Source organism: Larus michahellis, chromosome 9 (genome assembly GCF_964199755.1).
Source record: "Larus michahellis chromosome 9, bLarMic1.1, whole genome shotgun sequence".
Taxonomy (NCBI): domain Eukaryota; kingdom Metazoa; phylum Chordata; class Aves; order Charadriiformes; family Laridae; genus Larus; species Larus michahellis.
Window position 1 is genome coordinate 51,253,479 of NC_133904.1, and position 23,452 is coordinate 51,276,930.

Consider the following 23,452-nt stretch of genomic DNA (forward strand, 5'->3'; position numbering starts at 1 on the left):
GGTGGTGGAGATCGCGCTGAGCCCCTGAGCTGTGCTTCCTTTTGCTGTCTTGGGACCGGGGGGAGTGGGGGGTTTTGCATGATGGGGAGCAGGAAGGGGGGAGAGCAGGGGGCTGAAGGCTGGAAGGGGTCAGGTCCCCATCACCCTCCCTTCACTTTCCCCTAAGTAATGACACTACACAAGCAGCAGCAATGAGTTTCTTTTCTCCAAATATTTACACAGCTTAAATACCCATGTGGGAAGGGGAATCTTTGCTTTGGCCCCGGCCTGGGCACACATATGGCAGCCCGAGCTCCTGTAGTGCTCCTGTGGTGGGCTGGACCGGGGCTCACGCCACACTGCCTACAGGGGTAGACATCTGCTTTAGTGTTTCCAGCCCCACAGGCTTGGGGAGAAGCAGCAGCTCCAGGGACACCAGGGGGCAAACAGACGAAGCGAGGCAAGCAGGGGGTCTCCACACACACAGGGCACAGTGGGGACCGGGAGCCCCCCTGCCTGCCCCTGGTCTGGGGGCACAGCACACAGCTTAGGGCGGGCTGCTGAGCTCCTTAATGGCCTGGAGGATTCTCTTCATGTGGCCCACCTTGGTGATCCCTAGGTCCTGCAGGGGGGAGAGGGGAGCTGAGGTGCAGGCAAGTGGCCAGACCTCGGCTCGTGCTGGCAGCAAGCGGCGGTGGACAAGGCTCTTCATGCTCTCCCTGCCTGAGCATGGCCCATGCTCGGAGCCCTTCATCCCCTTGTAAGCGCTTCGCCATGCCAGGGTGCAGGAGAGGGCACGGTGCTGTTGATCCTGCTTTGGGCAGGCATACAGAGCCTTGCAAGCCCGGGGGCCAGGGCCACCCTCCCTCCCCTGTGTCCAGCCACTGTGTGCAAGCGAAGCTGGGGGTCCGGGGATGGGTGCAGGGTCAGTGCCTGCCTTCTCCCCCCAGGAGGGATGGGGAGAGGAGGGATGGAGGACACTGTGCTCCACAGGGCTGGGGGTCCCTCACGGGGCACAAGGAGGGTTGTACCTTCAGATCTCTCCTCTCGAGCAGGATCAACTCAGAGCCCTGGATGTCATGCCGGACAAAAATGTCTCTGTACTCCCCTAAACCGAGCGCTTCCAGCCAAGCTGCCACCTCCTCGGAGCCCCACTTGTCCGCTAGCAGGGAGGAAAACCACAGAGGTGGATGTGGCCGGCAGAGGCAGCCGGAGGCGGCGGGGCAGCAGCAGGCAGCCAAGGGCAGCGGCGGCAGAGGCTGCAGCCAGCATCCCCCCTCCCACCCCGGGCTCCAGCAGGGCCAGAGCCCACAGCAGGCTCAGGCTGGAGAGGCTTCTCCTCTCCTTAGGTTACTTACAGAGCATCCGAGTTTCTCCCCATCACCAGGACCCCCAGCCCTGAGGCAGGGACTTACCCAAAGAGCTGAGCTGTACCACAGCCCCCTTCTCCCCCCTGCTGGAGTTAGAGGGCCAGGGGGCTCCAAACGTCCATTAGCAGAAAAATTAAGCTCTACGGGGCTGTTGGTGACAAAGGCGACATCCCCAGGCAGCCAGGACATGCCCTGTCCCCCTCCCAGAGGGTCCCTCTGCAGCATGCCCAGGACTGGAGGCCGATGTAGAGGCCAGCACGGGGGTCCCCAGCCACGTGGGCTGTGCCCGTCCCCCTCCCTGGTGCGCCGCCCGCTTTACCTGGGAGTGCGCTGTTGGTCTTCTGCTTTTGCACCTTGTCCTTGTCCTTCCTGGGTTTGGGGATGTTGAGGCGAAGCTTGAAGCTGCCCTTGTTGGTGCTGCCGGCAGTTTCCTGCAAGAACCCAGACTGAGCGGGGTGCTGGGGCCACCCTGGGCACCCCCCCAGTCCTGGGGCACCCACCTCCTCAGTGGGGTGGGCAATGGGCCCCAGCCAGTGGATGTCCAGCAGCCTCTGCAGCTCCTGGCCCAGCACGCTCAGGGGGCCATGCAGTGCCTCCTCCTCCTGCGGTGAGTCCAGCTGGGGGGGACAGGGACCATCCCCAGCCCTGCTGCCACCCCCAGAGGTGCCGGGCAAGGGCACGGGCCCCTCCGGTGGGGGGCTCGGGGTGGTCTCCAGCCCCCCACTCACCGCCTTCCCTTCCAGGAATGCCCTGGTCTCGGTGTACAGCTCCTTGATGCTCAGCACCACCTCCACAGCCGCGTTCCTGCTAAGAAACTGGGGGGAACACGGAGGCGTGACCCCTGAGCGGTGGGGCCCCGGGGCGTCCGGGTGCAGGTGGCCTTGCACCCGCAGCCCTAGCTCACCTCCGAGGTGCCAGCAGCTTTGTTGGAGAGGGCTTCGCTCAGTGCCAGGGAGCTGGTGTTGACAGCGTGTGCCAGCTCCTGCTCCACGGCTTTGTGAGCCTTGGCTGCCTCATGGATCCTGCGGGCGAGAGGGGCTGGAGCTGCTGGGGCTCCCCGGGGCTGAACAGGCAGCACGGGACAAGGAGACCCCAGAGCTCTGGGTGGCCACAGCGAAGCTCCCCCCTGCCGTGCCCACCACACCCCCATCCCACAGCCTGACCTGGCGATGAGGGTCTCGGCGACCCGTGAGACCTGCTGCAAGAGGCTGCTCTCCTCCTCAGTCAGGTACTCCATGGACTGTTGGGAGCTCAGACGCGGCCGGGTGGCCGCACGGTAGCTCTCCCCCTTCTGCTTGTCCTCCCAGGACTTGAGGGTGCTTTCAAATGCCTGCATGAGACGGAGATGGCCCCCCTCAGCCTGTCGCAGGTCCCCATACCCCAGCACGGCCTCACTGCATGGACTGTGCAACCCCAAGCTCACTCGGTCCCTGGTCAGCATCTGGGCTCGGTTCTTGTGCTGGATCTTGATGATGCCGGGCGGCTGGATCCAGGCTTCTCCATCCACCTGTACGGGGACACCCTCGTCCCCCCGGATGGTGATCTTCACCATGCGGCACTGTGGGACAGAGACCCTGGTGTTGGCATCATGGCTGGCACTACAGGTGGCTTCAGCCACTGTGCTGGGGCTGGAAAGCCTCCCAGTGCCATAGGAGTACCGGAGCCTGGCTCAGCCCCCTGCCCCAGGCTCCACTGGTGCCCCAAAAGTTTTCCAGCACCATGCAGGATCCCACAGGGCCCCTGGCCCCTACCTGTGCGATGCGATGGTGCTGGAGGTTGATGACCCGCGATACAGCCATCTGGATGCTGCCAAAGACAGCCACCACCTCCAGCTTCTTGTCATCAAAGGATGGAGCCCCAAAGTTCTGTAGAGGACCAGTGAGACCCCAAAGTGGGCTCTTTTGAGGACCCAGCTTTCTCTCCCTGTGTCCCCAAGGCAGGGACACCCCAGACCCCTGCCTGAGGGATCCCAGGTTCCCTGGGACTGTGGGAAGGACGTTGTGCCCCCTGCCCACCCCGCAGTGCTGGCACTCACATTGTCCTCCTTGGTGCCTCCCCAGAAGTTGATGCCCCCGGCGTAGCTGGGGATGTTGAGGACAGCGATGCCCTGCAGGCTGGGCAGCGAGATGGGCACCCCATCGCACTGCAAGAGAGGGCTGAGCCTGGGGGGCCACTGCACCGCCGCCCCCCCACCCCATCCCTGTTCCCCCCAGCTCCATACCTCCAGCTGCACCCGCTGCTCCAGGTTCTTGTAGGTGCGCTGCAGGAGCTCCTTTGTGCCCAGCACCCCATACCACATCATGTTCTTGGTGCGGCTGCTGCAGGGTGAAGCGGGATCAGTGAGAGGGGCTGCGGGCTCTCCCCTGCCTGCCCGGGGCTGAACCAGCCAGCCTGGACCACTGGCCCTGCACCTGCCTCAGTTTCCCCACTCCCAGAGCTGGGGGGCTGCCCACGGCCTGGCAGGAGATGCGGGCTGCGTTGTGGCACCCACACGTGCACCCTTCCATGGCACGCTATGTCTCCTCTATCCAGGTGCAGAGTGGGTAAATCCCACCAAGCCCTCCTGTGCCCAGTCACACACCCAGGGGGGCATCAGCAGCTGTAGCCTCGCAGCAGCCCTTCCTGGGGGTGTTTGGAACCTGCTGCCCACCCAGAGCTGCTCACCCCGGCACCATGGCACTGGGTGCAGGGGGACAACCCCCTGCAGGTCCCCAGCCAGGCACAGCAGCCCCAAGCCGACCCCATGGCTCCTGGCGTCCTGGTGCGGGCATCAGAGAGCTGAGGAGGGAAGCGGTACATGTTTTCCTGGGGCAATCTGGGGGGGTTTCAGCCAACCTGCACTTCTTGGGGTGCTCATCCCGTTTGTTGTTGAACTCCAGGGAGATCTTCGCATCCAAGCCGATGCCAAAGTAGTTATTCATGACGCATTTCTCCGAGAAGAGGCTGAAAGCGGCACACAGGGCGGGTGAGTTGGGAGGCGGGTGCACACCGGCAACCACTGGGCTGTCAGCGGGGTACGGGGCATAAAACCCACTGGAACTGCCGTGCGAGCTCGCGGAGGGGCTGGCACTGGGAAGCCAACAGGGCTGGCTGGAGCCCCCTTGGTCCCCATGGTGGGACACCCATGGCACACCCAGGACCTGCCTGCACTGGGCAGGGGGGAGCCCCCAGCTCCCAGCGTGAGCACGCTGCTGGCCAAGGGGCTGGCAGACAGAGACCCTGCACTGGGCACATGGAGGCTTCCCTGGCATGGCCGGGCCAGGGAGGGCTGGGCACCAGGGATGCCGCACTGGTGGGCAGAGGATGCCCCAGAGTCCACCTCCCAGAGGCAGCGTGGTCCCAGCTGTGCTCCCGCTCCATGATGGTCAGCAAGGGTGGGACAGGGACCCCAGGATGGGCAGGCCCCCAGACTCACAGGGCGCTGGGGTCTTCAGGGAATTGCAAGCTGCCAAAGGTGTCTGGCCGGTCCAGGATGATGGAGGAAGATGCAGAGGTCACTGTCTCCCGCCGGGAGGCTGGCCGGGGGAAGAGGAGGCAGCTGCTGAACTGGCTCTTACCCTGAGCCCATCCCACAGCTTACCCCCCCGTGTCCCCCTCAAAAAGCCACGTGCCCCGTTGGCGTCTTACTGAGCCTCTCCTCCTCCTTGTTGAGCTCCTCCGAGCTGTCCTTCCTGCTGGGGCCTGCGCTGCTCCGGTAGGCTTGGGTCTGCTTGTTCTGCTCATCCACCGCTGGATGCAAAGAGGGGCATGACAGCACGTACTGGGCAGCCCCATGGCCCTGTGCCCCCTCATCGGGTCAGCCTCGTGGGCTCGTGCCAGGCAGGGACCAGGGTGGCACCTCTGCCCTGTGTTGGGGACCTCCCTCAGCCACACCGAGCGTCAGAGAAGGGCTGACGCCCCTGGACTGCACAGCACTGCTGCCAGCCCAAGGATTCAGAGGGGGAAACCAAGGCACGGGTCCAGCACTGAGCTGCGGTGGCTCCGCAGCCTGTGCCAGGCTGCTGCAGTGCCACACGAGCTGACAGCCCCTGCCACCCCCTCACCTTTCTCCGCCTGCTCAATGATTTGCCGCAGGGCTTTCTTCAGGCTGTTCGCCCGCAGCATGAGCTGCTCCTTGGATTTGAAGATGCGAGGCACGGGACTCGGGTTGAAGCTGCCACCTTTCTCCTGGTCCTTGGTGTCAGCAGGGGTGGCCTGCGCCATTCCCTCGGGGACCACGATGGCCTGAGCCTCCTCGTTCAGCTCCCGCACCAGCGAGTCCAGCTTCTCATTCAGCATGGCGCACTGCGGGACGTCCACCACGCTCGGCACGCTGGCACCAGCCGCTGCCCACAGCCACCACTGGGTGCTTTCCTGGCACCCTGTGCTTGCCTGGGCACCCCAAGGGCCCGGGCATCCTGAGCACAAGGGCACCCCATCTTTGCCTAGACACCCCGTGCTTGCCTGGGCACCCCAAGGGCTCAGGTACCCCAAGCGCAGCCCACCCCTGTGCATGCACAGACCGCCAGAGCAGACCCCTCCAGGTCACCCTGCACGCCCCAGCCCTCCAGCAGCCCACCTTCCGCGCCATCAGCTCGGCCTCCTGCTTGTTCTCCGTTGCCCTCTTGTAAGCCCGGCCGACTTCAGCCACAAAGTCATTGACGGTGCCGCAGAGGAACCTGCCAAGGGAAGCAGCAGGCGGGTGGAGAGGGGCACAGCACGACTGCTGGGGGGCTGCTGGGATAATGCCCCCCTGCACCAGAGCAGCAGTGTCAGGGTTCTCTGCCAGCCACCAGCGCAGATGGCAGTCGCTAGTGGCCAGACAGGGGACAGCCTGGCCTGGGGGGCTCAGCACCCCGGGGACATGCCCCCTGCCTGGCGGAGGGACTCTGGCACCCCGTGGCCAGCTGCCTCCTTACTTTGCAGACGAGATCACCACTGAGTGCTTGTCCGACTCCAGGATCTTGGCCAGGTGGAAGGCGACAGAGTCGGCATAATGGGAGATCTGGGCCTGGGGTAGGGGGGGACAGGGGAGGACAGCTGGAACCGTGACACCCCACCGGGTGCCCCACCCCAGGACGGAGCCTTGCCCAGCCAGCACTCCCCTCCCTGGCCGGCTCCCCCAGCCCCAAGGGTGGCTGTGCCCATGCCTCTGGGCAGAGGGAATGCTCAGCCACGGCAGGAGGGAAACTGAGGCAAGGGCTTGAGGGGGAGCACATGGAAGAGTCCAAAATGGCCTGCTAGTAGCAAGCCAGCTCCCCCTGCCCCCACTGCCTGCTCCTGAGTGCACGTGCTGGGCTGAGACCTGCCAGACTCATTTCATCGCACACAGACAGCTGCCAGCCCCCTCGCAGCCCCAGTCCCAAGGACCCCGGGCATGAGCTCCCGCTGTGCGATCCCACCCTGTGTGCCCTGAACCGGTTGATGGGGTGAATGAGGACCTGCCCCCCAACCTGTCCTCCCCCATCTCAAGCCCTCAGTCCCCAGTGGTGCCCACCTGGATGTTGGAGTCCCCATTCTCCTCCTCCTTCGGGGCCGGGGGAGACTGCTTGGGGGCCTCATAGGTCAGCACGCTCCATCTGCCAAGCAGAGACCACGGCTGCCTGCCACCTCCTGCCACCCCGGCACGGGGACACATGGGCAGGGGACGGGGACAGGCTGCCTGAGAGGTGCCGAGGCGACAGAGGGGGAGCAGAGCTCCATGCTCACCGGTCCAGCATCTTGGTGGTGGCCCTTTCCAGCTTCTCCAGGATCTGCAGCAGCTGGGTGTCATCGTCGCACAGGCTGCCCCAGCCCAGCACTCGCGCCAGGTCATTGCCGGTCCCCAGGGGCAGGACGCCCAGCTGGCACTGCAGGAGAGGGACAGCACAGGGGGGCTCAGCATAGCCCCCGAGGGCCCCCATGACTCCCCAACACCCCGTGCCCATTGCTCGCAGCACCCCACGGACACGGGGGGGCTCCCCGCTGCCATGCTGGGGACGCTGCCAGCCCTCGCCGGTGATGCCCAGCACTCACTCACTTGCTTGTGGAGACCAAGGGCATCGATCTCGGAGAGCACCCAGCCCACGCTGCCATCCCCCCCGCACACCAGGATCCGGAAGGTGGAGAACTTCTGGAAGAGGCGCAGCCTAGGGGAGGGAGGAGAGAAGAGAGGGTCTGGAGGCTGTGCCAGGACCCCCCCTGCCAGGGCCACTCCAGGGCACACAGGCCAGCACTTACCCCAGGTGCGGGCCCCCGTTCATGAGGTCAAAGACTTGGGCTGGGTTGAGGAACTGCTTGAACTTGCGCAGGAACTTGACACCCTGGTTGTCCCCACTCTTGGAGTTGACGAAGGCCAGGAGAGGGCTGGAGCAGGTCGAGGGGCAGGTGGCCTTCCAGAAACCTGCAGCAAGCCCAAGTGTGTGAGAGCCCCGCCCCGGCTCCCACCACCCAAAGACACCGATGGAGACACCTTAGGAGAGCAGAGGCCACATGGACACCCTGACTGTGCCATGCCCGACCTGCAGGGTGCCGGGCCCAGGCAGGAGGGACAGTGATCCGCGTGCCCAGGGCATGGAGAGGGGTGGGAGGAAGAGTGAGAGACGGCAGTGGGGACGGGAATGGGGACGGGCAAGGCTAGCACTAGGGCAGATCCAAGTTGGGTTCCTGCTCCATCACTGTCCCTGCAGACAACAAGCGCGTCACCGAGCTGACTCCTGTTCCCAGCCTGCTATTCCAACAGGGGCAGCGGTGGTGGGCACGCAGGAGGGTCCATTCCTGGCTGTGCCAACAGCCCAGCTGGGACCAACCCAGCCAAACCACATGGGAACGGGGCACATTCCCACCTGGGGGTGCTCAGGGGTGTCACTGGCAGCAGTGTGATCACAGGGGACCAGCCACAGCCCTGGGGTCTCTACTGTCACCCCCAGCTCTGCTGCCTGCTCCTACCAGGGCTCTGGCTGGTGGGTGTGAATGACGCAGAAGCCTCAGGAGGCTTGGCAGCCAGCATCATGCTTTTAAAGAAATGAGATGGGGAACGAAATGTGCCCGAGGCAGAGGATCAATAGCTGGCCCACAGCCTGCACCCGCCTCAGGCACATCTTGGCCATCCCGGGCCACGGGCCACAGGACGGTGCCCACTGGCTCCTTCCCTTGGCAGATCTGGTGATGCTGCAGCAGGGGAAGCATCAGCCCTGTCTGCCGCTGGCACTGGCCCCACAGCCATTGCCCCAGAGTCCCACAGGGTGCCACCAGGACCCCCGGTGCCTCTGCCGCACAGGGAGCAGCATCCCCGCAGCCCACCGCTGCCTGGCTTGGCTCCATCTCCGCTCCCAGCCCGTCTGTGCGGAGCGGATCGGCAAAGAAAAACACTGGGGGCTGCTGAGTCAGAGCGTGGGCTGCCGCGGAAGAGCCCGCTGCCAGCAGCACCCGTCCGCTGCGGGGACAGTACGGCAGGAGGAGGGGGGCTGTGGCCTCGCCAGGCTGCTTCCTGTGGTGGCAGAGTCCCATCGGGCTCGGCCGCGGTCACAGCCACCGGCCACGCTGGCCTCGGCTGGCTGGGACAGGGCAGAGACGCTGCCAGGGAGGCAGCTGCGAGCAGCCATGGCTCGGAAGCCGGAGGAGAAGCCGCGTGATGGTTACCCTGACAGCATCCCGATGAGTAACGAGAAGCAGATGAGCCACCGGCTGAGCCGAGCAGTGAAAATCATTAAAGAATGAGAAAAGAAATATCCGGAAGAGAAGAACAGATTTTGCTCAGTGGAAGCTAGCTGGGCCGCTCCTGAGAGAGCGAGGGAGACAGCTGAGGGGGGTCCCCCCAACTGCACATTGCCTCTGCCCCCAGCACCCCGCAGCCACCCGCACCGGGGGGAAGCTGTGCTCTGCACTACCGAAAAAATGAGAAATAACCCAAGCAAGGGCCTCATCCTGCCCTGCAAGGTGCTGAACCACTGGGGTGCAACAGGGGCACCCCACGTCAGGGGCTTGGGCGGGGAGCTCAAGGGACCAGGGACACTGCAAGAGGCAGCCTGGCAGGAGCAACTGAAGCCACATAAGGGGAAGAAGTGTCACACGAAACCACAGCACCACCACAGCCCTGGGGCAGAGCACAAGGCAACAAGCAGCCTTCAACCCACAGTGTGGCAGGGACGGGCATTGACTCTGGAGCCTACTGATGGTGGTGTTCCTGCTGCCCCACAGGAAAGCAGGCACAGCGTGACAAGTCAAAGCCTGCAGAGGAGCTGAGCACCCTGTCCCAAACAGCCTGTCCTCCACCCGCAGCCCAGCCTTGTCCCCTCCATGACTCACCATCCGAATCGATGCTGTTCAAGGCAGTTGGCGGGATGATGGACACTTTGTATTGGCCCAGGGGGCACCTCTTGCCGAAGAGCTCCTTGCAGGCACTGTGAACCTGGGGACACAGGGACACTTGAATAAGCAAAGACAGGGGACGCAGCACCAAAGCCCCCAGCCTGTTTCCCCAGCAATGCACCCAGGAGGGTGCCATGGTGGGGGGGACAGGGAAGGACACATCCTTACGATGGCCTTGCACCAGAGACACCGCCAGTCCTGCAGCCTCCGGACACTGCCGCAGGTCCGGTCACAGACGGCACAGCGTGCGCTGACAGGCAGGTTCCCCTCCAGCCACTGGTGGGGCATGGCCACCTGCAGAGAGAGACAGTTGCCAAAGGCACACCACCCCTGCCCGACCCCAAGCACTTGGGGGACAGTGACACAGGCCACACCCTTCCCCAGGCACCACAGAAGAGGTGGGCAGGGGGTGATGCCCCACAGCAGGGCAGGCCGCCCCTGGGACCCCTGCCGTGCCCTCTCGTCCCTGCCCGGCCCCTTGCAGCCGCCAGCGTGTGGGGCAGGGCAGGGGTGTCCCCAGCAAACACTTGGGGGTGGCGCCACTTGGAGAGCAATAAGGGATCCTGGTGCCGGGTGGCAGAGGAGGTGTCCCCAGGCCATGTCCCCGCAGAGCCAAGCCTGGAGGCCACACAATGCAGGGGACAGCTGGGTGCCAGGGTCCCCCCCACTCCTGGCTTGGGCACAGCAAGGCCAACTCTGCTGGTGGCTCTGTCCTGCCAGGTCCCCCCGTGGGGACTCCCCTGCTTACCCCGTCCTCGTCCTCGATGATTTCAGTGCCGATGGAGGCCAGCGTCGTCCACTTGCAGTTGTTGGTGGCTCTGACGGCGCAACGCTTGTGTGCCTTGAACTTGCAGACTGCACAGGGGGGACCAGGACAGCCCCCATGGGATGTGCAGCCCTGGTCCCCAGCCCCTCCAGGATGGGCAGCCCTGGTCCCCAGCCCCTCTGCCACTGGTGACCGTGCTGTCCCAGCAGCCAGTGGGCATCACCCCGCATCCCTCCTGCTCCAGGCCAGCCTGGCAGAGGGTCCCCCATCCCACCCCCCAGCAGGGCCCCAGCGCTGACCTTCACAGGAGAGGCCGTGGGAGGTGACCCCCGGCAGAGCTTCGCGGCACACATTGCAGAAGGTGGGGCGGGCGTGGGAGCAGGCGTACCAGTTGTGCATGCCCGAGAAGTGCTCCATGTTGAACTGTGTGGCCTGCTGGGGGGCACAGCCCTGCCCCATCAGTCCCCAAGACCCCCAGCTGGCACTCCTGCCCTCCTCACCCCCCCAGTCCCCCCGGCCCCGCTCCCAGCTCCTGCCCTCCCCGCGGGCTGTGCTGAGGGCAGTAGCTCCTGTCCTGCGGCCGAAGGCACCCCTAGCTCCGGAGGATACCCGCTCACTCGCAGCTCCCCCGCCCACATCACCTCATGGATCTCCCACTTCTGAACAGATTTCAGGGCACTGATCCAGTCCTCCATCTCCTTGCGGTTCTCCGCACATAGGATGAGCTTCCGGAATGGCGTGATCACCTGCAAGAGCCACCATCCCCGTGTCCCCAAGGCCACCCCACGGCCAGCCAACCCCCAGGAGAGCAGCCTCCAGCAAAGCCTGGCACATGGCCACCGGTGCCACCTTCGTCAGCACAAGGCCACGCTGTGGGGTGCCCCACAGCTCTGTGGGGAGGGAAGGGGCCTGGGGTGCCTCCCCGCGAGACGCTGAGGTGGAGAGGCACCAGTGGGCAGCCCTGCACCTCCCTCACCGTGAAACTGTTGTTGATGTTCTTGGTGCTGGTCTCGGCCACGCTGGCATCGGACAGATCCACTTCGTCAAAGATCAGGGACTGTGGGGGAGAAGCCGGAGCCCCAGTCCAGCTGGCAGGAATTTTGGGCTCCTCCCTGGGCTTGCAGGCTTAAGCCCCCCCGGCTGAGCATGCTGGAAGACCCCCCCCCAGCCTACCTTGGCATCCTTGGCATAATAGAGCGTCCTGCCCCGCAGCTTGAAGTATCGCCTCTTCCACCTCTGGAAGGAGCTTGTCTGCTTCAGCAACAGCCCCTCCTTCACACTCTTCTGCAGAGACCACAGGGTCATGAGCTCACACACCCCCCAGGACCCCCAAAGCCACCTCCCCCTCTCCAGTGATGCCGGTCACCAGGAGCTAAGCAGTGCCCAGAGCACAGATGGGACATTCTGGGGTTCACGCTGCACTGGATGTAGCAGGGTAAATGATGTCCATCGCCCGCCATACCCTGGGCATTGGGCATTTCATGTGATTCGGGCAGATGGTGGCAGGCACAGCAGTGCTGGCGGTTGGAGGTCTCCAGCAGCACAGAGCCACCGCTGCCAGCTGCCTCCTCCCCATCCCCAGAGCAGCACCCAGGACAGCCTGGACCTGCTGCAGCTCCCTGGAGCCAAGGGCAGAGCTGGGGCCGGGAGAGCTCCCTCACAGGGGACACCGGTGCCCCCGAGCCACCAGGACCACATTGGAGGTGGCATTACCCGCGCACTGCGGCCCCAGACTCTGCTTGGCTGGGGGACAGACGGCCAGGACGCAGCCATCCCTGTCTGGCACCCACAGCCCCCAGAGGGGACAACCTGGGGACGAAGGCAGCCTGCGGCAGGCGGAGCATCTCCTCACAGCGCAGCACATCCCTGCATCCTGGCCGCCCAGCCCCTGCCCTCCCCGATCCACAGCACCTGCCAATATTTACCCTCCTCACAGTGGTGTTTACAAGGCTCAATTAATTAGTGTTTGCAACGCGACTACAAGTCTGTGCCGAGCGGGGTGGCAGAGATGCTCTGGCACTGCTTAATCTTTGATTGTATCTTCTTTAAACACCGCCGGCAGCCCCATTCAGCTGCTCCTCTGCAATTAGCCGCAACAGCGATTGTATCAGATGCCGGCACACGACGACAAGGCACATTTAACGGTGAATTAGCACCAGGCATGGAGGGCATCATGAGCGAACCACGGCCCCGGGGCTCCACACTCTGTGCCCAGCCCGTGTGCTGCGAGCGATGGCACCCAGGCACCCGCCAGCCTGGAAACACACCAGCCCCTGCCCTCGGCATTCACCTACTGCCCCATGGCCCCGAACAAGATACCCAGAGCACCAGGAGTAGCAGGAGCCTCCAAGGTCACAAAGAAGCCCAAACCCCACCTGGGGTGCTCCCCGAGCCTCAACTTCCCGGTGCCTGACTGCTCCCCGAGCCCCCCAGGGCACACACCAGGACGTCCCCGGCTCTCTTCCAGCTTGCAGCTCCGAGTTCAGAGACGGACATTTTATGCCTTTATCCCTCCCTATCAACACATTGCTCCCCCAGGACTGGCTGATGCCCATGCTGTCTGCGAGGGTCAGTGCAGGTCTAGACAGCCTGGTGTCTCCAGTGCTGGCACTCACTGCATCCCCTCCCCAGCCTCTCGGCTGTGCGAGCACACAGACATGGTGAGCCCAGAGCTGCCCTGAGTCCCGGCGGCCACACAGACAGCGAGGGCAGCGCGGGGGTTCCAGCTGCAACTCCCCAATCCACAAACAAACCGTGCACCCTAGCACGCCCTGCCCACATCAGGAGGGGACAGGGCAGGGTCCTGCCATGGCCAGGTGGGATCCAGCCACAGACGGCCACTTCCACCACACCTGTCCACAGGCAGCAGCCACAGGCACCAGCTCTGGGTTTGCTGCAATCATCGCTTTTGCTGCGAAGGACAGGCAGCATGTGACAGCAAGGAGTGGCGTGGGGGAGCCCATGATGGCAAGGGGTAGGAGAACGTGATGAGAAGGAGCAGGAGGAAGGGGCAAGTCCCTGAGGGTGGCTTGGGGCTATCGCAGCAGGGCCGCAGCCAGCGCTGCAGCGGGTGCCCAGCTCTGCCCGGCTCCAGGGACACCTCCTGGCAGGATTCGGCCAGGAAGGCTGCCAGGGGAACGGCATCCCCTCTGGCAAAGGGATGGAGCCGAAACGCCCCCAGCCCACGCTGCTGTGGCCACTGCAGCAATTTCTCGTGGCAGCCAGCAGCAACAAGGCATCACCAGCCCCAGAATGTCACAGTCCCGGCCATTTTGGGGACAGCGGCGTGGCTGCCAGCCCCGTGCCAGCCCCAGGCTAGGGCAGAGCCTGAAAGGCAGAGCCCCCACCACCTCCACCACGACACCCATAAGAGTTTTACGACACCCGCAGTGCTGTGGCTTTGGGGGGCCATGCCTCAGTTCCCCCCCACTGGAAACTCACTCATCACAAGCATCCCAGCATGGGGCGGCAAACTCAGTCTCAGCCAGTCTCAGCCAGGAGCACCCGGTGCCACGAGCAGCTCCCCAGTGGCTCAGTGGTTTTGGGCCCCTGCTTTCAGCACTAGGGACAGGAGAACTGGGATGAATCTGATGTCCAAGGCCACCAGCAGACCCAGCTGTGAGCCGGGAAGCCATGCTGCAGTGGGTAGCATCAAGCGAGCCCATCGTTTCCCCTTCACAAACAGGAAAGGGGTGGGGAGGGCAAAGGCTGTCACCGGGGCAAGTGGCCGCGGGATGTGCTGGGGTGGCATCGCCCCTGCCGTGCTGGCTCCCCTGCAGCCCCAGCCCAGGTTCCAAGGTCACCACAAGAATACAGTCCCCTGTAGCCAGTGGCTATTAGGTACCCTAGAGGTCCCAGCAGCAGGAGCCACACACCCACTGCACAGGGTAGGGGCTGCTTCCTCCTCCTCCTGGAGAGCTTTCGGGGACACCGACAGCCCCCAGACATTGCACAGGCCCGAGAGTGGGGTGCCACGACCCCTAGCCCCTCTGCTCACACCAACCCCAGCTCTTCTGGCCGGCAAGCCCCAGCAGCGCTGCAGGGAGCCACAGTGGAGCCAATGTTGGCTCCGTCCCAGCAGCAGAGGCGGTAACACGGCATGATGATGCCCAGAGCGATGTGCCTGGCCACCAGCCCAAGGCCAGCTCCCCTCCACCGGGCTCTGCCCCAGCCCTCTCCTGCCCCATCTCGGGGACCCTCCCTGCTGTCTCCAGCCCAGGGGGCTCAGCACCACCTGGGATGTGCCTGGCACCTGGGGGTCCTGGAGAGGCAGGGTGGAGAGGCAAAGGCAAGAACGAAATCACCCGGGGTCTGCGGAGAAACTGCCACCTCCAGTGAGGCCACAGCTGATGGAGGGCAAGTGTCACTGGAGTCTTGGACGGGCCACAGCTAAAAATAGCCCCGGGAGGATGGCTGGCTACCGGCAATGCACCCCACCAGGACCAGGGTGGTCCCCAGGGGCCATCGTGCTGCAGGCTGTCGTCTCTGTGCTCAGCACAGGCAAAGGGGGCTTGAGGCACAGCCCAGGGGACCCTTCGGGAATGCACCCCAGCAGGGCACCCCAAGATGATGGCTCTTCCCTCGGCCCTAAGGCATAAGGCAGAGATGCTGCTTTGAACCCCCACTCCACTCGCCCCACTCCGCCACCGCCATCCCCGGGAAGAGCCCACAGTGCAGCCAGGTTTGAGCAGAGCAGGGGCAGGAGGGTTCTCCTGCTGGGATCAGCTGGGATGGGCTTGGACAGCAAAGGAGCTGCTGGAAAAGCACCAGGAGGCTGAGTTACTCGGGAATGCTGGCACATATGGCTGGTGGGCACCATACTGGCTGCCCACCCGGCTGGCAGCCCTTGCGCCGCTCCTGATGGGATCTGCTTGGCCCCGTGATGACACGATGCCTTGCTTAGGGAGGAGGAGAGGGGACCGAATGACTGCCAACACACTGACCTGCATTGCACCAGCATCATCCCGGGAACCTCCTCCCAATGCAGCAGCCCACCAGGAACGTGCCAGGGTCCGGTCAGGCCAGAGCTCACCCCCCTCCTGTGCCGGTGGGTACCAGGACAGCAGGGGAGGGCTGGCAGCCCTGCAAACAGCCCAGCCGCAGGGCTGCCGGCATCTGCTGGGCACCCTGTGGGCTGGAGTCAGTTGGAAACCTTATCAGGCTTTGTGATATGGCAGAGCTCTTCCGGGACGGGGCAGCCGGGGGCTCAGTGCTGCCGGGCTGCCACAGCTCCGCAGGCTCAACTGCATCCACACCTCCCAAGGATGCAGCCTGCTACCATTGCAGGACCTCAAATCTCCCTCTTGCCAGATCTGGGGGGATCCTTGAAAAGAGACCCCAGCGCTGGCCCTGACATGCCATTACGTGGTGCCACGAGGCACTGGTCAGGCCATCGAAAGGGGATGGAGGATTAACGGGGACGAGAGGAATGAGGGAAGGAGCCCCCAGAAGAAGGGTGAAACCCCACTACACCTCATCCTCCAGCAGTCACAACTTTCAGTTCCTTTTCAGAAATGAGCTCGTGCTTCCCTATCTATAGCCACACCAGTGCCGGAGCACCCCACCGGCAGCATCCTGCACCAGCCCACCCCGCACTTGTCCTCCGCCCCTTGTGGCCGGGTACTGCAGGCACTGCCGCAGCTCTCCCACCCTGCCCGGCCACTGATGGGTGAGAGCAGCGCTTGCATAATGGAAAATGTGAGCAGCGAGAGGGCAGCGCATCTGAGAAACCTCACAAACATCCGGCTGGTGACACTGGGGCTATCTTTACACCCCAGGCACCAGCTCGGCGAGCCCTGATGAACGAGAGCAAGCCCAGCCTCCCCTGCCCTGCTGCAGCCTCCTCAGCGGGGACGGTCCCCAGCAGCGTCACTGTGCGCCGCGGTACAGTCCCACTGCGGGGTGACCCAGTGACCGTCCAGTCCCCTCACCAGCCCCCGGCAGGCCACATGCCACCAGGCTGGGAGCAATAGGCAGCACAGCCATGGTGGAGGTGGGCTTTGGTGTCATCTGGCCACAGCGTGGCTGGGACTGGCGTGGAGCTCTGGGATGGAGTCCGGTGGGAGGCACCTGGAGCTGCCCAGGATCATGGAGATACTCAACCCATGGGTTCTGAATATCTCTGCAGATGGAGACTCCACAGCCTTTCTGGGCAGCCCGTGCCAGCACTCGACCAACCTCACAGTAGAAAAAGTGTTTTCTTGTGTTCAGATGCAATTTCCTATTTTTTCATCCGTGCCCATTGTCCCATCAGCAGACACCGCTGAACAGAGCCCAGTTTCCTCTTTGCTGCACCCTCCCCTTCAAATATCTATCCACATCGCTGAGGACCCCCTGGCCCCGGCCTCCCCTCCAGGCTGAACACCCCCAGCTCTCCCAGCTTCTCCCATACAAGAGATGCTCCAGTCCCTCACCAGCATCAGGCCAGGAGGATGCACTGCCCAGGAGCCACATGCCACCCTCCCGCTGCAGGAAGGAGGTTTCCAGGCCTCGCCCCAGGGGCTCTACCTTGCTTTTCTTGTCTTTTAGCCAGGATCCATCCCTCAGCGGCAGCCCTCCCCCCAGCCAGGCCTCCCGCAGACGCTCCAACACCCCTACATCCACATCCACTGCTCATCCCGTCACTGGAGCACCCTGAGCCTGCGGGGTGCCCAGTGCCTCCAGCAAGGACCAGCAGCACTCATCCCTCAGGGTACCAATAACCCCGCTGACACCCCCCAGCGCCCCGGGAGGATGCTGGCAGGTCCCCCGGCCCCACTGAGCAGCTGCAATATACCCCAGCATCATTTGGGAACATGATCCCCCTTTCTAAATGGCAGACAAGCCATGGCCATACACACTGTGCCCACCCCATGGGCAATGCTCCTATCCCTGGCATGCACCCCCCATGCCCCCCTTGCTGCTTGCAGCCCACCGGCTCCAGCGCAAGCACCACAGGACCACTCGCTCACTGCAGCTCCTCGCAGACAGAGCCGAACCGAGCAGAGCTGCCGGATTGCTCCCCGCCTCCGCTCAGCTGCCGGGAGAGCCCATGCCGAGGCAGTGCCGGCAGCCGAGCGCCCGGCCCACGCAGGCAGGATGTGCCCCCCCCCCATTTTCCAGCACCTCAAATGTCTTGATGCACCCTGGAGCCGGCACTCCCTCCTTCCCCATTGGCCCTCCCCTCTGTGCCCGGCCCTAAGGGGACCAGTGGCGGGATGCAGCACAGCATCCCCCTCCCGCTCTGCCCCTGCACTCCCAAAACCTGGTGCAGGCAACCAGCAGCCCCCGGTTGCGGTGAGGAGGAGGAGGAGGAGGGGGCGGCAACAAGACCCCATCCATCTTGGGGCCGTTCAGCCCGGCAGGGGCACCTGCGCCTGGCAGCTGTCATTGTCACCGAGCACAATGGCCTCGCCGCCTCCACGCCGAAGCCGGCACAAAGCGCCCCGCGGGGCGCCCCAGCAATTACAGCCTGGAGAAAGCCAAGCTGGGGGTGTGGAGTGGGGAGATGTGATTGATGGGGAGGCTCGAGGAGGGGATGGAGGAACGGGCATTGGGGCAGGGAGGGCTGGGAATGGGGAGCAGCGATCGGGAAGGATTCAGCAGATCCCAAAATGATCCTCATCCACTCCTGTCCCCACGGGGCTGGACAACATCCTGCCGTGGGGGAAGCTGCTCGCTCCCATCACCAGGGACCAGGGTCCCCCCATCAGTGTGGGTGGGCAATGAGGTGGAGGTCCTGACCCTTCCCGGCTCCCCAACGTGGCAGGCTCCTATAGACCCCCTCCAGCACCCCAACCAGCACCAACGGCCAAAAAATAGGCCAGCCCCACACCACCACTAACCTGGTTATCTCTCGGGAGCTGCAGCCCTGGCACTAGACTCTCCCTCACTCATTAACTGCGTGCTAATTAGGTACCTGCCGCAGTCTCTGGGGTACAAGCAATGGTTCCCTGTTCCCCCATCCCAGACCCACAGGGGTGCACAGGGGTGTCAAAGAGGCTCAGAAAGGTGTCTGCAGCTGTGGCCATGGCCAATGGGACGGGTGGCACACGAGCCCAGGACAGCCTGACCTGGTGGCAGCAGCAATCGCATCCCAAAATCCTTGTCTCTGTAGTGAAGAAAGGGGTCCATCCAGCAAGGAGCCAGGCTGCAAGCGTGGTCTTGCCCATCCAGACCAAGGCAGAGGAATCCTCAGGGAAAACCCTGAACCCCAACACTGAAAACACTCAGACTGCGGGGGGGGAATGCACGCACAGCTTGCTCTCAGCCCCCTCCAGCACCAGCCCTGCCCATCTCTCTCGCCCCTCTCTCCTCCTCTCTCCCGGCTCTGTGGGCATTAACCCAGCCGCGTCCTTTCTGCCTGCCCATCCATCACGCCGCCTGCCTCCCCCGGCACGCTGCGCGGCATCACCTCCTGCATGGCTAATTGCCGACGCCGTGCAGGATGCGGGCAGTGGTGGCGGCAGGCAGGGAGCCGGCAGCTCAGCCTTTCCCCGAGCGTGGCCTGTCAGCCGGCGAGGCTGGACCTGCTGGTGGCACGGAGGGGCTTTGACACCTGGGCTGGGGGCTCAGCGTGCGCTCGCATCCCTCTGCTGCTGCTGCTGCAGGACGTGGGCACAGCCCGGCCATCCGCCCTTTTCTCTCAGGATTCCTGGCACTGATGACTCCCTGCGATATCCCCCGTGCTCCACAGCACGGCAAACCCCTCCAGCACAGCAAATGCTGTGTGGCAAACCCCAATGGCACAGCAGCTGCCCCTCCGGGAGGGTGCCGAGGGCTTGCACACAGCACTAAGCATCCTCAGGACCCTGCCCACCGGCCTGGCTTCCCACCATGCCCCCCACGCAGCACCCTGCACCCTGGCACAGCCCCCGGCACCCACCTGGCAGCCAGGTCGGAGTGGGCAGAGGAGGTGCCAACCTACTCCAAAGAAGGGGAAACTGAGGCACGTTCCTTGAGCAGACAGAGGGACTCAGCAAGAGCCCCCCCCCCAGCACTGCCTGCCCTGGAAATGTCTCCTGCCAAGCGGGAAAACCCCACGGTGCCGGGTTGGGAGCACAGGACTTCCACACCCCTGGGCAAATGCCCTTTGCCCCCCTCATGCCCGTGTGCCAGGCTTGGCACAACAGCCAGGTCCGGGACAGCGGGAGGGGAGCTGGACCCAGCCCTGAGCTGCCACCAGACCCGGCACAACACCCCATCCCTCCATGCCCACGGCACCCAACACCAGAGCCCTGGGGGGACCCCCCCTGCTCCACAACGGCATCCCCCACAGTGTTTTCTCAGCTGTCCCCCCTCCCTGGGGTGGCACAGCCACCAAATCCCTGCCAAGGGGTGGCTGGGGCTGGAAGCCGGCTGCAGGAGGGGTGGTTCTGGCACAGCCCCATGGTGAGGGTCCCCCTGCTGTGCAGCAGCCCCCGCCTGCCCGCCAGCACTGCAGGCACTGCCTGGACTCACACCACCGCCTCCTTCCTGCAGCCAGTGGCTGCAAAGGGACCGCTCACCCGGCACGTCCCCCAGAGCATCCTCCCCGCATCGTGACCGGATCCCCCCCTCCCCAAAACGCCCCCCTCCCAACCTCCTCCTCTCCCCTCTTCCCACCTGGCCATTCAGTCCAGGTTATTTCTCCCTGCGCTTCAGGCAAGGAGGTGCCTGGCCATTTCACTTGTCCCCACCTAGGACACATACGGCCACCCACCCCTGCTTGGCCAGAAGGTGCTACACTCCATATTTTTGTAGGTCTTACCAAAATAGCTTCCTCTGAGCAACCTGCGCACACACACACACACACAAAAGCTTCCCTCACGCCAACAGCCGGGAGGCAAAAGAGTGTCACGTCCGACCTCAAAGGTGTCCCCATCCACCCAGCAAACCACCACGGGGCACTGGATCTAGGGAAGGCAGCAGGAGCAGGGCCCACAGGGGAGCTGGCGCAGCCAAATCAATCTGGGGCACGAGGAAAGATGCCGGCTCCATTTTGCTACCCACCTGGCCCCACATGCACACTGCCTGCAGCGGGGTGCGGGATCCCAGGAGCCTGTGGCCGCAACGACCCTAAATCTCACCCCCAGAGGTTCTGTGGGGCAGAGCCCTCCTGAAAGACTCCCCCTTTCCCCAGGGGCAGGTGGGGGGAGCCCAGGGGATGCAAACACGGGATGAAGGCAATTCGGGGGGAAGTCCGGGTATGGGGAGAGCCCCTGTTCCCAAACAGCGGGGTGAGATTCGTGCTCCACAGCCCCATGGGACCAATGCTGACCCCACCACCACGGGGTGAGCACCTCTGCATGTGCCCTTCCACAGGGCATAGGGGGCCAGACCTCTCCTGGCACTGCCCAGGCACTGGCCAGGTTGGCTCTGCAAGCAGCAAGTGCCTGGCACTGATTTACACCCCAGAGCGGTCAAAACCCACACACACACCTTCTCGGCAGGGACTCCCCCACGCCGTCTATCCCCGCGCCCCAGGCCCCCACGCCCCTGACCTTGCTCCTCATCTGCCCTGAGGTGGACACCTTCCGGATGAGCTTGTGGGAACTGTCCTCCTGCTCGCCCTCGCTGTCGGACGACTCCTCGCCGCCCGCCTCGGGAGAGATGGGTGCCAGCTTGTCCGAGTCCAGGGATGACACCGATTCCCGGGTCTTCCGCAGGAACAGGTCCCCAGGCAGCAGCTTCTCGGCCATCTTCCCACCCAGCTTGGCTCAGGGCTCCACCGCTTCCTGTGACAGCCCTGGGAGGACAAGGACACACAGGAGTGGAGGATGAGCCCTGAAAAGGGGTGCAAGGCCCCTTGCCCTGTATGGCTGGGCCAGCCAGGAGGTGCAATCCTGGAAATCAGGGGAGACGGCGCTTCCTCACCCAGGAACACCGCTCAGGGTGGCTTCCCTGCAGACAAAGTTTCCTCCCTTGCCTTTTTTTGGTGTCCCAACTCTTCCCCACCCTGCCTGGCATCCCAACACCGTCCCTCGCTCTGCCGCGGGAGGCTGCACCCACCCCACGCCCCGGCATTGGGGTGCACCTCCGGCGCCGCAGCCTGCGCCAGCCCCCCTGCCGGTGCCCATCCCCAGGGTGCTGGGCTGCCCTCAGTGGTCGGGGGGGGAAGAGGGGGGGGTCTCCATGAAAAGCAGCAGCTGCCTCCCACCATCCGCCTCGCTCCAGCAGCCGGGAAGGGCCGGGAGCATCTCCCGGCCCCGCGCCGCTGGGTCGCCAGTCCCAAGCAGGTGGCTGAGGGTGGGGTGGGATGGAGGGGGGGGCGCGGGGCTCCCCGCATGCGGGGGGAGCCATCTCCCCACGGCATCCCTGCCCGCCCCGGGAGCTGCGGGCTGGGGAGGGGGGAGGCACCTACCTGGGCGAGCAAGCCTGGCCGGACGCGGGGCGGCCGTGCCCGGGCTGGGGGTGGCGGGCGGGCCCCCAGCGCTCCGTGCCCGGCCCCACGCGGCTCCCGCGGGCCGGCTCCGCCGCCCCCCCCCGCGGCTGCCGGCAAACGTCGTGCCGTCTCCCCGCGCAGCAACAAGCGTTTCGGGGGGGCGAGGAGGGAGAAAAGCGAGGGCACAGCAGCGCTGCCGTCCCCCTCCTCCTGGGAACAGCACACACACACACACCCCCGCGCTACGGGCCTCGCCCCCCCGCTCCAGCCCCGGGGCTGCCGGGCACCGGGTCTCCGCCGAGCATCCCGCAGCACGGCCGGGAGGGGGGAGGCGGAGCGGACACCCCCCCCCCCGCTCCGCACACACCTTGCGCACCCCGCGCCGCCGCCGCCGCCGCCTGTGCAAGGTCGCTCCTCCTGCGGCCCCCGCCCGCAGCCCCCCCGGCCCCGCAGCGCGGCCCCGCCGGGATGTGCCTCTGCAGGCAGCCCCGGCCCTGCCCCTCGCCGCAAGCCCCGGCCTGCTCCGGCGCGGCGGGCGCTGCGGCGGCACCGGCGGCCCACGCACGGCCGGGCACGCGGGCAGGCGGGCACCCGCACCGCGCGCGGGCACTCAGCGACCACCGGGCACGGGCGGGGGGGCACCGCGCCGCCACCGCGCACATACGTGTGCGCCGCCCACGCGTGCACGGGAGGGCACCGGCACCGCCGGGCACATGCGTCTGCACATGCACGGGCAGGCACGGAGCCGGCATGGGAGAGCACATGCACCACCGCCGCGCACATACGTGTGCACCACCCACACATGCACGGGCGGGCACGGACCCGGCATGGACGTGCACATGCAGCGCCACCGTGCACATACATGTGCGCATGCCCATGCATGCACCGGTGGGCACAGCCCAGGCACGGGCGTGCACATGCACTGCTGCCATGCACATATGTGTGCACATGCCCACACATGCATGGGCATAGGGAGCACATGCACCCCCGCCATGCACATACATGTGCACCACCCACACGGACAAGGGCATGCAGGTGGATAGCATGGGCAAGCACACACACTGTGGCCATGCACATATGTGTGCACACGCCCATGCGTGCATCGGCACGCACAGCTCAGGCGCAGGTGAGCACAGGCACCACCTCCATGCAACTGCGCATATGGCCACACATGCATGAGCAGGCACAGGCATGGTTGAGCACACGTGCAGATGTCTCCACACACTTACTTGTACACACTCACGTGTGCACACAAGCTACTTGAGCTGGACACACACACGCTCACAGCCTAGAGAGGCAACCGTGTCCTGGGCTGCATCACCCACAGCACGGCCAGCAGGTGGAGGGAGGGGATTCTGCCCCTCTGCTCCATGCTGGGGAGACCCCCCTGCAGTGCTGCCTCCAGCTCTGGGGTCCCCAGCACAAGGAGGACATGGGGCACAGATACATGCATATGTGCGTCCCTCTCCCTGTGTGCCTGCAGTTACTGGTATGCATGGACTTGCACAAGTGGCCCTGCATACACACATTCACCCACGCATGCACACATTCACCCATGTGCACTTACCTGTGTGTGCATTTGCTCACCTGTGTGTGCACACACACGTGTGTGCATTCACATGTGTGTGGACATGTTCACCTGTGTGTGTGTGTTCACCCATACGTGCA

The 23,452-nt window shown here is 64.7% G+C and overlaps 1 protein-coding gene across 17 annotated transcripts; it reads right to left on the reverse strand.

The window, feature by feature from the left end:
- Nucleotides 1-183: 183 nt before the first annotated feature.
- Nucleotides 184-22,348, reverse strand: LOC141748918 (diacylglycerol kinase delta-like). 17 transcript variants are annotated; one of them, XM_074601644.1, is made up of 30 exons: nucleotides 22,152-22,348; nucleotides 20,904-21,148; nucleotides 11,617-11,727; nucleotides 11,420-11,500; nucleotides 11,085-11,189; nucleotides 10,743-10,875; nucleotides 10,426-10,532; nucleotides 9,846-9,971; nucleotides 9,615-9,717; nucleotides 7,548-7,710; nucleotides 7,348-7,456; nucleotides 7,038-7,177; nucleotides 6,826-6,907; nucleotides 6,248-6,339; nucleotides 5,908-6,007; nucleotides 5,393-5,633; nucleotides 4,977-5,078; nucleotides 4,765-4,864; nucleotides 4,185-4,292; nucleotides 3,571-3,667; nucleotides 3,385-3,492; nucleotides 3,101-3,214; nucleotides 2,773-2,907; nucleotides 2,513-2,679; nucleotides 2,254-2,371; nucleotides 2,078-2,164; nucleotides 1,850-1,966; nucleotides 1,669-1,780; nucleotides 1,011-1,141; nucleotides 184-601 (listed from the first exon to the last, which is right to left on the reverse strand). In XM_074601644.1, exons 2-30 carry the CDS (start codon nucleotides 21,099-21,101, stop codon nucleotides 527-529), a joined length of 3,462 nt encoding a protein of 1,153 aa, XP_074457745.1. In that variant the 5' UTR covers nucleotides 21,102-21,148; nucleotides 22,152-22,348; the 3' UTR covers nucleotides 184-526. The 17 variants fall into 17 exon arrangements, 16 of the variants coding, with proteins under 16 accessions (XP_074457745.1, XP_074457738.1, XP_074457746.1 ...); XM_074601637.1 differs by having other exon boundaries at nucleotides 4,014-4,292; nucleotides 22,152-22,292; XM_074601645.1 differs by lacking the exon at nucleotides 22,152-22,348 and adding an exon at nucleotides 21,764-22,102.
- Nucleotides 22,349-23,452: the final 1,104 nt, after the last annotated feature.